A 17,245-nucleotide genomic window follows, 5' to 3' on the forward strand; every position below is an offset into this window, starting at 1 on the left:
GGTCTTTGGGAGATAATTAGGTTTAGATTAGGCCAGGAGGGTGGGAACCTCATGATGGGATTAGTGCCCTTTTAAGAGGAAGATTTCTCTCTCTCTCCATGAGAGTAGGCACCAAGGAAAGGCCATGTGAGCACACAGTGAGAAGGCAGTTGTCTACAAGCCAGGAAGTGGGCCCTCACCAGACATGGATCTGACAGCAACTTGATCATAAACTTTCCAGCTTCCAGACTGTGAGAAATAAATTCCTGTTGTTTAAGCCACCCAGCCTATAGTTTTTTGTTATAGCAGCCCAAGTGGACCGAAATAGTCATGATGTATTATCCTTTTCATATATTGTTGGAGTTCAATTCGCTACAGTTTTAAGAACTTTTTTTTTTTTTTTTTACGGTACGCGGGCCTCTCACTGTTGTGGCCTCTCCCGTTGCGGAGCACAGGCTCCGGACATGCAGGCTCAGCGGCCATGGCTCACGGGCCTAGCCGCTCCGTGGCATGTGGGATCTTCCCTGACCAGGGCACAAACCCGTGTACCCTGCATCGGCAGGTGGACTCTCAACCACTGTGCCACCAGGGAAGCCCCTTAAGAACTTTTTTGCATTTACTTTATTTATTTTTATAAATTTATTTATTTATTTATTTTTGGCTGCGTTGGGTCTTCGTTGCTGTGTGCGGGCTTTCTCTAGTTGCGGCGAGCAAGAGCTACTCTTTGTTGTGGTGCACGGGCTTCTCATTGCAGTGGCTTCTCTTGTTGCGGAGCATGGGCTCTAGGTGCAGGGGCTTCAGTAGTTGTGGCTCACAGGCTCTAGAGTGCAGGCTCAGTAGTTGTGGCACACGGGCTTAGTTGCTCCGCGGCCTGTGGGATCTTCCAGGACCAGGGCTTGAACCCGTGTCTCCTGCATTGGCAGGCGGATTATTAACCACTGTGCCACCAGGGAAGCCTGCATTTGCTTTAAATAAAGGATATTGACCTGTATTTTTTTGGGAGGGGTGCCGTGCTGCCAACACTGCTTGCAGGATCTTAGATCCCTGACCAGGGATTGAACCCGGGGCCACGGCAGTGAGAGTGCCGAGTCCTAACTACTGGACCACCAGGGAACTCCCGATCTGTAGTTTTCTTATGTCTGTGTCTGGTTTTTATATTAGGTTAATGCTGACCTCATAGAATGAGTTGAGAACTATTCTCTCCGGTTCAATTTTTTGGGAAGAGTTGTGTAGGATTGATATTATTTGCTCCTTAAATGTTTGTTAGAATTTACCAGCAAGATCCTTTGGGCCTGGAGTTTTCCTCATAAGAAAGTTTTTAACTGCAAATTCAATTTACTTAGTAATAAAGGGCTTTTCAGGTTATCTATTTATTTTTGAATGTGCTTTAGTAGTTTGTGTCTTTGAGGGAATGTATCCATTTTGTCTTTGTTGTTGAGTTTACTGGCATAAGGTTGTTCATAATATTCCTTTATTAGTCTTTTAATATCTGTAGAATCTGTAGCAACGTCATTTCTCTCATTTCTAATGTTGATAATTTGCCTTTTTTTTTTTTCCTGATCAGTTTCACTAGAGGTTTATCACTTCTCAAAGATCCAGCTTTTGGTTTCAATGATTTTCTCTACTGATTTTCCTTCTTAGTTCACTGACTTCAGCTCTGATCTTTATTATTTCCTTTCTTCTACTTTGGATTTCATTTCCTTTTCTTTTTAGAATTTCTTAAGGTGGAAGGTGAGGCCACTGATTTGAGACCCTTCTTTTCTAATATAAGCATTTGGTGCTATAGAATTTCCCCAAGGCACCGCTTTAGCACCATCCCACAAATTGTATTTTTTCTTTTTCATTCAGTTCAAAATACTTTCTATTTCCTTTTTCAGTTCTTCTTGGACTCATGTGTTATTTAGAGGTGTGTTTAGTTTCCAGTAATCACATTTTCCAGAGATGTTTCTGTTATTGATTTCTAATTTTATTCCATTGTGGTCAGAGAATGTTCTTTGTTTTTGAATCCTTTTAAATTTATTAAGACTTGTTCAATGGCCCAGAATATGGTCTAACTTGGTTAATGTTCCATTTGCATTTGAAAAAGATGTATATTTTGCTGCTGTGGGGTGGAGTGGTAAATGTCAATTAAATCTAGGTGGTTGATAGTTTTGTTCAAATCTTCTATATCCTGATTTTCTATGTACTTGTGCTACTAATTAGACATAAACTGTAATTGCAGGTTTGTCTGTTTCTCCTTGAAGTTCTACTAGTTTTTCCTTAGTGTATTTTGAAGTTATGTTATTAGGTGCATAAACATTTAGGGTTTTTATGTCCTCTTGATGAATTTGCTCTCATGTGATACTAATATAGCCACTCCAGCTTCCTTTTGGTTAGTGTGAACACGGTATCTTTCTCCATCCTCTTACTTTTAACTTGTGTCTTTATACTTAAAAGTGTGTTTCTTATAGGCAGCATAGAGTTGCATTCTTTAATCCCCAAGCTCTGTTCAGGTCCCTGGGATCTTCAAGAACTCTCTAACTCTCCAAGCTACCCATTTCTTTGTAGGAGGCTCTGATAATTAGAGCATCATTCCTCATAATGAGCCCCACCTACCTTCTATCACCTCTCCCCCCGCTCCCCAGAGTTACACTCAGTGAATTATTTCCACTTCCCGAGGACAGTTTTTCAGACAACAGGGACATCCAAACCTATGGCAAGTCCTTAGGCAGTGCCAGATCCAGGCACACTGGATCAAGCAAGCCATGGAAGATTACCCAAGGCTACCTGAGACGTACCAAAGGCTACCTTGGAAAAAGTGGGTGGGAGGGAGGAAATAGAAAACTAATTTGTATAGGGAAGGATCTTATTGATTGAAAAAAACACGTATTTTTCCATTTCCAGAAAGTGTTTCAACTAAGATAGAAAGCACAGGACCAACCTAGAGTGGTCAGCTGCAGCCCAGGTGGGCCCTTTGAGGAGGAGGAATGTGCCCCTGAAAGGATAAGGAACACTTGCTCTATGCCTAGTGTATTGGCTTCCTATTTCTGCTATAACAAATTACCACAAATTTAGTGGCTTAAAACACCATAAATTTGTTCTCTTATAGTTCTGGAAGTCAGAAGTCATGGTGTAGACAGGGCTGGGTTCCTTCTGGAGACTTCAGGGGAGAATTCATTTCCTTGCCTTTTTCAGTTTTTAGAGGTCACCTGCATTCCTTGGCTCACGGCCCTTCTTAGCATCACTCCAACCTGTTGCTTCCATTATCACAACTCCTACTGCTACTGACGCTGATCCCCCTGCCTCCCTCTTTAAAGTACCCTTGTGATTATACTGGTTGGGCTCACCTGGATAACCAAGGATAATTTCCGTATCTCAGGTCCTTAACCTTAGTCACATCTGCAAAGTCCTTTTTATCATGCAATGTAACATATTCACAGGTTCCAGGGATTAGAATGTGGACATCTTTGGGGGGCCATTATTTAGCCAACTACACTCAGTTACAGGTTAGACTAGCTATGGAGAAGGCAAGTTCACCAGGTCCTAGCTCCATCGCGAGGCCTGTCCAGTCTAGGTTTATGTGAATTATCTTGCTCTTTGGATGTGAGCTTCTAAACTGTTTGCCTTTGTGTCAGATGACTAGTCCAATCTTCTGTTCAGGATGGCAAGAATGGAGCAGTACAGAACTCATGAGTAAACCCCCTCTCAGGTTGTTTTCTTCAGGGAGAAGCTGAGGAGAAACTTGCTGTAGTAAGTACAGCTTAATCAGCCCAATTCCATCTTTCTAGTTTGTTTATAACCTGACAATCGGTAAAAATAAAGGAAACTAAGAAGGTGGGGTGGGAGAAGTAGTCAGGGGAAGAGAAATTAATGCTTGGGGGTGTCCAGGCTGTGAGGTTGGAACGCTCACACCCAAACCCACTTTAACAAGATGAGAAATGATGGATGCTCTGAGAGTTTGTCAAGATGATTAATATATTTAGGGAGCATCAGGTCAAAGAACTCATCAGTGACCGGACAGGGCAGGAAGCACCAATCTGGGGCGTGACCACCCCCATCATCTCGGCTCATTTCAAAGACAACTATCCTCATGGTTTCAGGTCATGCAATCTGCTCCAATCCATGAAGTAAAATTAACTGAATTCACAGAAGCCTCCTTCAACAATGATGAACTGAGTATTACAGAGCTCCATATGTGTAGGAGAGACAGCCTCAGGGTAGGCCTTTATTTATTATTTTTAAAAATCAATATGTAATTGCTGCTTTCCATAAAACTTGAAAACAGGTGAATTAAGGTTGTGAAAATCTAATAAACATGTGTTATAAATAAGATACATTTTTGAAAATCTCCCATGAAGGTTATTCAGTGGTGAATAAGGTTTTAATCCTATCATGTATTTTTCCTCCATTCTTAAGGGTCAGCAAGCATGCTGAGGATTGTAAAGTCCTGGAGGGAAAAAGCCCTGGGACTGTGCATCCTCTAGTTTATTCTATGAATTTAAAAGTTTCTTCAACATGAAAACAAAGGTTCACCTCTTATTAGAGATATAGACATTAGAATACATCCAAAGCTTCTGTTGGCTATAACAGAGTGGTATTTGTAGTTTTAGTACTCCAACATTTTACCTAGAAATTTACTGAATCAAAACAGTTATCTATGAAGGAGAGAGAGGAGGTGGTGGTGGAGGGAGAATGCAGGGGAAGAAGGGGAGAAGGAGGAGGGAGAGAAGATGGGGGAGAGAAACAACCTTATCTTTTAACTATCTTCACTAATGATTTACCCAATGACCTTCAGCAAATTTCTCAAACATAATGAAAATGTTTATAAATGCTTTCAAAAATCCCTCCATGACACTACATAACCCCTATAATCTTAATATTCTCACGTGACTCCAAAATAGAATGAATATTGTAAAGAATGTACATTTAAGTGAGGCCTGATCTAAGCCTTCTGAACTTTGTGACTTTAGACAGCCTCCATTCCCCTAGTGATTTATGTTGATCCTAAGGTTCCGTCTTATCGGCCTGATGAAATCATGATTTGCAGGTAGAGTCCAATTTCCGAGTTCTCTTTGTTCCCTGGTATTGACATGAATCACAAATTTGTGCTTCTAAACATTCAATTCCTCCTTCCTTTCCCCTTACCATCTGTTGTGCTTAATGAATAAGATTTTTTTTAAATATAGAAGAAACATATGTAAGCTTTTCTAAAACCTATACGCCAAAATAAAAAATTACCACACCGACAGTAGTTAACAGTTTTCATAATTTAATGAAAAAGTATCAGTAAAAAGGTGACATTTGAAAAAAGACCGAGTTTATCTTTGAAAACTGGACTATATAAGACAAAACGAAAAAAAATTTAACAAAGAAGATTAAGAGGTAATACTTCAAACAACAGCAAAATGTAGCAAATACATTTGGGGGCAATTGAAATGTACACAACTGAAGGCTCCTTCATTTACCTAGGAAAATCCTGTAAAAATATTACAACTATATTTCCCTGACTGAAATTATTTTAGTCAATACTCTCCCAATGGCATTACATATGGAATTTGGCTGAAGCACTTTTTCAATGTTTGCTTTTCTTCCTCACTCAGAATTGAAAGGCATGAAAGGACATAGGCTACTGCACTGGCCTCTAACAGAAGGAGTTTATAACATAGATCCACTACAATTTTATTACCATGAAGGTATCAAATTAATATCGAACCCAGGAGAATGCAAAGAAAAAGCACAGAAACCTAGTGCATAAATAGGAGAACTACTGTTCCTCATTTGGATAATCCATAGCTTTTTCCATTCAAACAAAGCATAGGACACCTATTACACATGCTATGGCATGTTCACACATGTACACAGGCACAAAAGAAACATTTTGAAGGTGTAGCCAAAGGAGAGGCAAAATACAGAAGTTTTCAGAAAAGGAGGAAGAAATAAAAGCAAAGGAATTCATTAACAAAGCTACAGGCTACAGGAACAAAAGTGGGGGAGAGGAAAACTGCTGAGCTTCCCATATTGACGGAGAGAAGAGGGGCCCCTGCCTTTACTGCAGCTGGGCTGTTTCACCAGGAAGCAACTTAAAATATCTAAAATGGCCTCTTTTGTCTGAAAAGTCTCACTACATGTTCCCAAACTAGAAGAAAGAGAATATTAATTTAAGGCTAAGAAGAAAAGAGAGCAGAGAATTATAGTTGGCTTCACACTTTAAAAACTGTAACATTTTCCTCTTCTTTAAACACGAAGCAGGTATGTTTTATCTCCCACTAATGTAATTATTCTCTTCCTCCCAGAAATTAATAAAGGCTGATAGTTTGGGAACAGAGTATGAGTAACTTCTGAAAAACAGCTCCAGCCCTTTTGTTTGGGAAATTGCCTTGGATTCAAAGTTGGTACAAAGCTAAATTATATCCATGTGTTAAACACATGCTTTCAAATTCTGTTTGACAATAAAAATCTGTTTCAAAATTAAAGCAGGTAAGAATACTTAACCTCTCTGCATTTTACTATATCTTAATTATACCTCAATAAAAATTTTATAAACATTAAAGCAGGTATACAAAAACTGTCAGCCAAACTTATTTAAGTCAAACTTATTTGAAAACAATAACACAAAAACCCTGACCTGATACAAACCCTCCAGAAATGTTCTCACTTTGGGAAAGGCTCTGGGATCCTTCACAAATGCCTAAACTGAGAGGATCAGAGCATTTTCCTTGGAAGTAGTACTTTTGTAAACACTATCCACAAGTTAGCCTTTTACGCTTGTTAGCTGGGTGAAATAGTTACAAGTGCGTCCCCAACAAGCAAGTCTAGGAACAGGCACTGGACACTTATAAGCATTAGGTGTATTGACTTGGTAAGTTAAGATACTGTGAAAGGAACTCAACCTTGTTCAGAGCAAAGGAAGAGAGTAGTGAGTTTGACAGTATCTGAGATATTGGTCCCTGGTCTCTCCCTAAAGAGGGTTTCCAGGTACCAGTGGAAACTTCTTACAGACAGGAGCTCTGGAAGTCACATGCTGTAGCTTCAAAAGATAAGTAGTTTTAGTGTCTGATAATCATGGTCTCCTGCAAATCAAGGACAATGCAAGGACTCTTAATACATATGTGTTAATATAATTGGAAAGCTGCCCCAAAGTATTTACTGAGCAAATACTCTGGTCCCAGCTGTTCTCACTAGCCTCTGGCAACAAAACAAAACAAAACAAACGCCTAGACTTTTGGACAATATGTAATTTCTATGATGTGCTCGTGAAAATTGGACTTGAAACTGGTTCAAAAACTGCAAGCCAATTTACTGTGGAAAAATTTTATCCTTTTCACTACAATTCCTCCTAACATATACTAGAATCCTTTTGGTGTATGGGTTTTCCCCAATATATGAGGCAAAGGCAAAGATGGAGTTTTTCTTGGAATTTCTAATCACCTATGCATTGAACTGTGGGAAAGGGGATATGTCTTGCTTTTACCATGGCAATCCCGTCTGGAGTCATGGGGAGGATTTTCCCTGTCTAAGCTATCTCTCTTTACCCTAACTTTCTCTTTATTCCCATCACTTTCTGCTTCTGAATCACTCAGCTCCAAATCTGGGCAATACCCATCATTTTCCTGATATGGAGCTCTCCCTGCAGACCGCCTGACAAACTGCCTGCCCCAGAGCTGCTCCTTGGGGTTAGTATTCTTTGTTGGCTTCACATAGCACGGGAGGTCCTCTGTGGTCCTCACCCACCTGTTGGTGGCCTCCTTAAAGGACCTGCTGAAGTGTTCCATGGTAGATTTTCTAAAGCTGCCCTGACTGCCCAAGTGGGAGCTGAGCATGGGCTCCTGGTCACAGAACATCTCACTTGAGCTGTCTTTTTGGGTGGCATCCCCAGACCAGCTGCCCTCCAGGCCATTGGATTTGGCAAACTTGGAGTTAGGCTGACTTTTCCCATTCCCAATGGAAGACTGTCCATGCAGGGCAGCCTGAAGGACCAGAGGCTTTCCCAGAGACTGCCCATGATAGAACTCTGGAGATGGAGTTATCCAAGCAGGACTGGGATCCTTTGCTTCACTCCTAGCATGGCTGAGACTGGCCGGCAAACAGTTATTCTTGCTCTCTAGTGGATACCTTGGGTATGACTTCATTCTCATTTCTAGTGATTCCTGAGCCACCTGCATGCTCCTCATATTGCAAACAGGGGAGCTGCCGTCAGGAGAGATAGGTCCATGATCAGGCTCTGTGGAGCTGTTTCTGCAGTCTTCTGGGGCTGATTTGGGCATTTTTAACTTTAAGGTAATTCTTGGTGGTGGGTAAAACAATGAATTTTCTAGTGCATTTGTCAAAGGAAGTCCTAAGATGAAAAAGAAAGATTCATTTTAAATGACAGAGTACATTTTCATGCAAATGGACATAACAAGAAAGTGGGGGCAGCAATACTCATAATCAGACAAAGCATACTTTAAAACAAAGGCTATAACAAAGACAAAGAAGGGCGTTATATAATGATAAAGGGAGCAATACAAGAGGAGGGTATTACATTCATTAACACATATGTACCCAATACAGGAGCAACTAACTATATAAAGCAAATACTAAAAGATATAAAGAGACAAATTGACAATAATACAATAATAGTAGGAGACTGTAACCCTACTTACATTAATGGACAGATCACCCAGGTAGAAAGTCAATAGGCAACAGTGGTCTTAAATGACACAATAGACCAGTTGGACTTAATAGATATCTATAGGGTATTACATCCAAAACCAGCAGAATACACATTCTTTTCAAGTGCACATGGGATGTTCTCCAGGATAGATCACATGCTAAGCCACAAAACAAGTCTTAACAAATTTAAGAGGAGAGAAATTATATCAAACATTTTTTCCAACCACAATGGTATGAAATGAGAAATCAATTATAGAAAGAAAAAAGTGAAAATAAACACGTAGAGACTAAACAACATGCTACTAAAAAAACCAATGGGTCAATGATGAAATCAAAGAGATCAGAAAATACCTTGAGACAAATGAAAATGCAAACACAACTTTCCAAAATCTATGGGATGCAACAAAAGCAGCTCTAAGAGGGAAGTTTAGAGTGATACAGGCTTTCCTCAAGAAACAAGAAAAAGTCTCAAGTAAACAACCTAACCTACCACATGAAGGTATTAGAAAAAGAATAAACAAAGCCCAAAGTCAGCAGAAGGAAGGGAATAAAGATCAGAGAAGAAATAAATAAAATAGAGATTAAAAAAACCCAATAGAAAAGATCAGTGAAACCAAGAGATGTTTTTTTGAAAAGATAAAATTAATAAACCTTTAGCCAGACTCACCAAGAAGAAAAGAGAAAGGACCCAAATAAACAAAATAGGAAAGGAAAGAGAAGAAATAACAACAGATACTACAGAGATACAAAAAAATCATAAGAGAATACTATGAATGGTTACATGCCAACAAATTGGACAACCTAGAAGAAATGGACAAATTTCAAGAAACACACAACCTGCCAAGATTGAATTGAGAAGAAACAGACAATTTGAACAGACTGATCACTAGTAGTGAAATTGAATTTATAATTTAAACAAACTCCCAGCAAACAAAAGTCTTGGACCAGACGGCTTCACAGGGGAATTCTACCAAACATATAAAGAAGAACTGAGACCTATCTTTCTCAAACTAGTCCAAATAATCGAAGAGGATGGAACATTCCCAAATTCATTCTGCGAGGCCACCACTACCCTGATACCAAAACCAAAGACACTACAGAAAAAGAAAATTACATGCCAATACCTTTGATGAATACAGATGCAAAAATCCTCAACAAAATATTAGCAAACTGAATCCAACCACATATAAAAAGGATCATACACCATGATAAAGTTGGATTTATTCCAGGGACATAAGGATGGCTCAACATTTGCAAATCAATCAATATGATACATCATATTAACAAAAGGAAGGATAGAAAGCACATGATCATCTCAATATATGCAGAAAAAGCATTTGACAAAATTCAACATCCATTCATGATAAAAACTCTCATCAAAGTTGGTACAGAGGGAACATAGCTCAACATAATGAAGACCATTTATGCCAAACCCACAGCCAACATCATACTCAATGGTGAAAAGCTGAAAGCCTTTCCTCTAATTTCAGGAAAAAGACAAGGATGCCCAATCTCACCACTTCTATTTATCATAGTACTGGAAGTCCTAGCCACAGCAATCAGACAAGAAAAAGAAATAAAAAGCATCCAAATTAGAATGGAAGAGATAAAACTGTCACTATTTGCAGATGACATAATTCTTTATATAGAAAACCCTAAAGTCTTCACCCAAAAACTATTAGAATTAAAAAATCCAGTAAAGCTGCAGGATACAAGATTAATATACACAAATCTGTTGCATTTTTATACACTAATAATGAACTATTATTTCTCAGAAAGTAAAAAAAAAATCCCAACGGGCAGCATTTGTTCCCTAAGGGTCCATACTGAACACTCATAGCCCCCATCTCTACCAGGGCCTGCCACCTGTTGCTGCCACAAGCAGTTATGGGGCTGGGTCCCACTAATCAGAAGCCACATGGTCTAGGGGCCAATTTCCTTGGCACCATGGAGGCTCTTCCTGCTGTCCTTTGGTTCTTCTTGTCTTGTCCATCATGGTGCTCTTGTGGCTGAGCAGCCCTGCTGTCTCCTGCTACACCATTTTGCTGTGACCTGTGATACTCACAACTGACCACGAGCCTTTGATACCTACCTGACACCTTATTTCTGGGTGCCTCTCTTGCTCTATAGCTGGCCCTTGGCAGAAGCTGGCTTCTGCACACCCTGCCCAGTGACCCCTGGTTGCCCAGGCTCTGCCACTGACCTCTGTGTTAAATGAGGCACAGGGAGGTTACAAATGTCTCTGAATACGACTGTCATTATTCCAGCCAAGCTCCCATGCTTAGAGCACTGTAATTATGATCACTTGTTTCTCTCACCAAGTGGGCAGAATTCTCTGAAGGAATTCTGTCTTGCTGACTGCTCTGTCTTATAGCTCAGCTCTTAGTCCATAGGAGGTGCTCAAAAAATATCAGTGAATAAATGAAGAGACAAGAGCCCAGATCTCCTAACTTCTGGCTAAGGATCTGTCATAACAGACAGATTAAGTTAAGTAACCCTGGAATTAAATGTTTTCTGGAAACTAGGATTAGATCCTATCCTACTGACTTTTTTTTTTTATCCTACTGACTTCTAAATGAATCCAATGAGTTTAGAATAATTTCACGGCTCCAACTAATAGCCTCAAATATCTGTCTGGGACCTAGGGTATCTGTCCTAGGCCTGCCACTCCATCAACCCCACCCCAGGATTTCTTGCCTCATGAGTCAACAGTGAAATGGGCCATGTTATATCAGGGCTGGACTAGAAGAAATGAATTTAAAAGATTTTTAAATTAAACAATTGATATAAAATTTATACAGGTTACCTGCAGCAATTTCCTGGTTAGCAAGCTGGACTTGCAAACTGAAGATCTGTTCCTGTATTTTGGTTTGTGACAGTTTCAGCTTCTCTCGCCTGGTTATCATGTAGCACAGGTTTCGGACCTGAAAGCCCAACCCCCAGCAAATAAGAGATTTTTGTCATGTTACACAAACCTGACATTTGAAATTGTTTAGCTAAAATTAAGACAACTAAAGTCAGGTGGGGTTGGGGGTGGTGGGCAGGTGAGGAGAGAAGACAGACCCTAAAAGCTGTATAACGAGAGCCACTCCACAGGAAGTCACATAGCATGGTCAGTCGTGGGATCATGGTTCCTGTATCAATCAGTAGCACAAGCAAAATGTTCCAAAGCCATCTTCTGAAGTCTACTCTCCCTGTGGTATCATGGGGTTGATATTTATCTGCATAGCCAGGCTGGGAAAACTGAATGATGACTTAACATTTTAGCTTTCCCTTTAGATCCCTGAGTAAATGGTGGCAATGCTGGATCCAGTAAAGTTTTCTAATGAGTGCTGGATCAGCAGGATAAAGGTCTGCTGGGAAGACTGGAAGTGGTGTTTTTGCTCACACTTTCAGCTCAGCCAAGTCTCCACAGCCACAAGGGTGAAATCCTCACCCTCTCATGCTCCTTCATCTGGACAAATTACTCAACCTTTCTGTTGCCCCAGTTTATTCATCTGTAAATAGGGATAATAATTGTACCTTCTTCATAGGCATGTTAGGATTATATGAGTTAATATTCATAAAATGCTTAGAACAGTGGTGCCACATAGTAAGTGCTATATATGTGTGAGTTAAATTTTAAAAAGTGAACCAAATCTATTAGTTCCCCTCCAAATTCTGGTAGCAGAGAAAAAAACAAGCCACCTCTATAATTATACTTGATTATAAGATTCTCTAGGGTAAACACAGGGCCTAACTTATCTTTGAACCCCTACAGTACCTAATTTAGTAGATACCTGATTATATATATATATGTATATATATATAGCTAAATTGAATTATCTGGCACAGAGGCTCTCAACCAGGGGCAATTTTGACCCCCAGAGGGCATTTGGTAATTTGGGAACATTTTTGGTTCTCACAACTGGGCATGTGGCGGTTTGCTACTAGCATCCAGTGAGTAGAGCCAGGGATGCTGCTAAACATCTTACAGTGTTCCCCTACAACAAAGAACTATCCAGCCCCAAATGTCAATAGTGCCGAGTTTAAGAAACTCTGATCTGGTGCTTTCCTAAATAAAATTCATTCTTTCTTCAGCCTGTAGTCTCATAAGTGTGTCAGTAAAATATAGCTGAGCCAATTTAGGTTCAACAGTGAATAAAAAGTAAACCAAATGAAAATTTATTTCAAATTTAAGGTTCATACAGCATCTAAGTGAGGACGCTTCCATTCTCTGATGTGTCTACCAGAATTTCAACTAAGCCCAGTGTTTGGGGCCATGATGAAATCAGAAGATAAGCAAGGACACAGAAGCTTACATTATAAATGTAAATGAGCTGTGTTCTTTTAAAAACTGGAAGTGGGGCCTCCATTTCTATGCAGACCAAGACCTACACACTAGTCACAGTTGGTCACCTTACCCTCTCTAGGTCTTGCCGTAGGTGCATAAACATTCTCATGCGAGTGTGAATACTCTCCTCTTTTGGCTGCACCAGACCATTTTCTTCATCCTCTTTGGGAGGAAATAATGGCTTATTGAAGTTACTTTTCCGCTTTAGTTTCCAGTAGTTATAGATAAAGTCCACAGCTAGCGTGGGCAGCCCCAGCTCTGCGGCCACATCTTCCACACGGACCAGGGAATAGAACTCCTCCTCCAGCTCCCGGAGCTTCTGTGCCCGCACGCTGGTCTTCTCGCTTTTGGTCTGGCCCTGCTCTGAAGCCCTGTGTAGAGGGTACTCGGCCTCCCCGAGCTTCTGCCTGTTTTGGCTGTGCTTGAGGCAGTATGACTTGAACTTTACTTCATCCCCGTCATCTAGGATGGTCTTCATTTCTAGGCTGTGCTCAAAGGCACAGGTGACGTGGAAGGCAGTGATGCAGCTTTTTACTGAGCACTGTGGGAAGAAAAGATGTGTTAAGGCAGCAGGGCTGTGGGGGGAAAGGGGAAGCCCTATACGCCTGGGCCTAAACTGAGAGCTCATAGGAAGCAAAGAAAAGACGGAGAAAGTTGGTCTTAAACTGACTATGATGGACACTTTACAAGTAACCCAGGAAATCTGCTCTTATAGAAAACAGTAAAAACAGAGGCAAAAAAATGTTTTTTTCAAACTCTCCTTTAAATTTTAGCTCAAGCATTAAGTTTTTCCGGGAATTCTTCTTTGGCCCCTGTAAAGTCATGCTGTACTTTTTCTGTGACCCCAATATCACTTTATTATATGCTTCTACAATGGTCCTTTTCACACTGTACCTATAGCATAATAAATGTAAAATCCCTGGCCATGGCTCTTAATGACAGAAGCTGTGTCATTCATCTTTGCATTACCATCAACTATTGAACAAGGAAGTACTCAAGAAATGCTTCTGAACAATCGAAAGAAAAACAAAATCAATATTATTGCCAGAGCAGCTATTGGTTCTAAAAAAGGCCACAGGAACTCCAATATCTAAGTAACCTAACTTCTTGAAATTGGTCTTATAGAGATGTGCTGTCCAACATGGTAGCCAGAGTAGCCAACTGACCACAAGCAGCTATTAAAATTACATACAATTAAAAATTCAATTCCTCAGTCACACTGGCCACATTTCAACCATACTGGACAGCACAGATTTCCATCACATCATAGAAAGTTCTGTTGGACAGTATGGTTACAGACAATCTGGAATTAAGTTTATAATATTCTGCCATTCATAGATGCAACACATTTGTTAAGTATCACTATGTGGCATGCACTGAGGACTCACAGGGAGGCAGAGAGAACCTGGCCCATGATTGCTGGACTCTTGTGCTTCAGTTAGTCTCAATTACCATTTGTTATGGTTATGTTACAGTTTTCCTTCCAAAGATTTAAAATGCATGTGTGTGTTTATATTTTTATGCAAAGGAAGGAGGGAAAGCAATGGAGGATTTGTTTCAAAAGATATAGTGGGAATTCCCATGGTTAAAGCCAAGTCTCAAATCTTTTGGAAGCTTGCATCTGAAGGGCAGATTGCTCAATATGTTGGGTTTTTGATAACTAAACATAGAGGATGACCTTGTATATGAATAAAGACTAAAAAAATGCAAAACCTGATAGGTCTCTTTATAGACTGAGAAATTCAACACTTAAGAGAATGCTGGCAACCATCAAAGCTTTAATGGGGGCAGATTCCATTTAATCTAATTTCACAGGATAAAGAATTCCAGGGATGGAAAACAATTCAAAGATCATCTTATCCAACCTCACATGTATTATTGCTTGTACTTCCTGTAAAGTACCTGATATTCTACCTACACTGCTCCCTGCCCTCAACTCCTTCCACTTTTCAGTTAAGTGGTACTCTAGCCACTTACTATATTCCTAAAACAGCCCACCCCAACTTAGAGCAACTGGAAGAGTCTGTTACATTACATCGAAGTTTGTATTCTTAAAAATTCTATGTATTTGAAAAGCCTCATGAAAATGAGGATGATGAGAGCCCCAAACTATACTTTTATCTGGGTACCTTTGGTTATCCCTTGAATAAGAAACTAGCTGGTCATTTAAAACACAAGTAGCAAAAGGCACTCTTTAGCAAAAGATTAAAAGTGTTGGGCATAGTGCTCTTCTGCTGTCTAATAACTGACAAAAATATGGGAAGAGAAAGCAAAAGGATTGTTTTCTATTCAAGGAGATGAGTGTGTGACATAAAACTACTACTAATGGGAAGCTAAAAACAGATCACCTCTCTCAGGTCAAATTTAGAGAACGTAGAGACATAAATATAAATTACTCAAAATAAAAAGACAATACACGAATAAGAATTGGATACTTAGATGAAAAATGGAATGTCCTTAGGAAACTCTGCCATAAAATCCATCTAGTTTCAAAAAAAGGTCATTCTATGATATTTATAGCTAGAAGTCCATATACCTTGGTGGTAAAGGAGAAATGCTAACCAAATAACTTTTAATTTTTTTTCCAAAAACATATATTTGGCACATTCTGTTAAACAAAATGCTTTTGTATATATCTCACTTCTACTGTAATCACTTAAGGTGATAGGGGAGGTTTTATTATGCCCATTTTAAAAGAACAGCTTTATTGAGATATAATTTACATACCACAAAACTCACCAATTTTAAGTATACATTTCAATGTTTTTAGCATATTAACAGAGTTGTGCAACCATCACTACTACATAATTCCAGTACATTTTTATCACCCCCCAAAAGAAATCTCATGCCTATTTGCCACTCCCTGTTCCCAATCCCAGCCCCAAGCAACCACTAATCTACTTTGTGTCTCTATAGAAATGCCTATTCTGGACATTTCACATAAGTGGAATCATATGTGACAGTTTATATCTGGCTTCGTTCACTTAGCACGTTTTCAAGGTTCATCCATGTTGTACCATGTATCAGAATTTCATTCTTTTTAAAATATGGCCAAATAATATTCCATTACATTGGATACACCATATATGTTTATCCATTCTTCAGCTGATGGACATTTGGGCTATTTTTACTTTTTAGCTATTATGAAATAATGCTGCTATGAATATTTGTGTACAAGTTTTTGTGCAGACATGTTTTCATTTCTCTTTGGTAATGTGCAATAAAGGATTAACCTTGCCAAAGAAAGGCTTGGCCCTCTGCCTCTAGCTCCTAAGAGGTAACCTCTAAACGCTTGGAATGTCCTGCCTGATAAGAGTGTCTTTATTTACCTGGGGGCCTTGGGCCATGTCAGATAGTCTATGCTAACAATGTGATTTATGGTGGAAGCTCTGAGCCATGTGGTATCAGCCTGACCTCTGGAGGGACTGGAGACTAAGGCCAGCCATGCAGGTGGTCAGCCACGTCTACATGACCAACTCCTAATAAAATCTCTACACCAAGACTTAGGTGGCTTTGCTGGTTGGCAGTACTCTGTGTATATTATCATACACCAATGCTGAAAGAAATAAGCACTGTCCACAAGATTCCACTTAGAGAGGAAACTGGAAGCTCCATGCCTGGTCTCTCCTGGACCCTGCCCTATGTGCCTCTTCCCTTTGCTGATTTTAATCTGTATTCTTTCACTGTAATAAACTATGACCATGAGTATAACGGTTTTTTGAGTTCTGTGAGTCCTTCTAGTGAATTATTGAACCCGAGAGTGGTCTTGGGGACCTCTAACTTGTAGATATATACTTAGAAGTGGAATTACTAAGACATACAGTAACTCTATGTCTAACTTTTGGAAGAATTGCCAAACTGTTTTCCACAGTGGCTGTGCATTTTACATTCCCACCAGCGATGCATAAGAGTTCTAATTTCTACACCTTCTTGCCAATAATTGTTATTGCCTGCTTTTTAAAATTATTACCACCTTAGTGGGTATGAAGTAGTATCTCACTATGGTTTATTTACTTTTAAAGGGGGAAAAAGAAATAATTTTCTACCTATTCTTCAGAAATTATAGAAGAGAAATGAGTTGTTGAAATACTTTCATTAGAGGGAAAATGCTATCCTTATATGTTCACATTTGTAAGGGGAGTTGGAGTTTCTGTGGGATGAGAACTGGATCAGATAGGATGGTTGGAATAAAAGCCTTTGAAAAAGAACACCAGAGACTGATTTAGGAATTAAATTGTTTCTTGCCTCTTTAAGGAAATATTTTGTCACCCCCCCCCCCCGCAACAAAAAAAAAACTGCCCC

General features: G+C 39.6%; 1 protein-coding gene and 1 non-coding gene across 5 annotated transcripts in view; both read right to left on the minus strand.

Annotated features, from left to right (window-relative positions):
• Positions 1 to 1,019: 1,019 nt before the first annotated feature.
• TRNAE-CUC (transfer RNA glutamic acid (anticodon CUC)) lies at positions 1,020 to 1,092 on the minus strand. Its single transcript has one exon. It is a non-coding gene; the product is annotated as a tRNA-Glu (tRNA).
• Positions 1,093 to 5,210: 4,118 nt separating this feature from the next.
• The window catches only part of JADE3 (jade family PHD finger 3), a 142,538-nt gene continuing 130,503 nt past the window's right edge, over positions 5,211 to 17,245 (minus strand). For all 4 annotated transcript variants that reach the window (XM_024743542.1, XM_024743543.1, XM_024743544.1 and 1 more), the window contains 3 exons: positions 13,014 to 13,484; positions 11,417 to 11,534; positions 5,211 to 8,293 (listed from right to left, as the gene is read on the minus strand). In XM_024743542.1, coding sequence (XP_024599310.1) covers positions 7,383 to 8,293; positions 11,417 to 11,534; positions 13,014 to 13,484 — 1,500 coding nt within the window. In that variant the 3' untranslated portion in view covers positions 5,211 to 7,382. The remainder of the gene's footprint in view (positions 8,294 to 11,416; positions 11,535 to 13,013; positions 13,485 to 17,245) is intronic.

The sequence above is a fragment of the Neophocaena asiaeorientalis genome, unplaced genomic scaffold, assembly GCF_003031525.2.
Source record: "Neophocaena asiaeorientalis asiaeorientalis breed wild unplaced genomic scaffold, Neophocaena_asiaeorientalis_V1.1 scaffold243, whole genome shotgun sequence".
Classification (NCBI taxonomy): domain Eukaryota; kingdom Metazoa; phylum Chordata; class Mammalia; order Artiodactyla; family Phocoenidae; genus Neophocaena; species Neophocaena asiaeorientalis.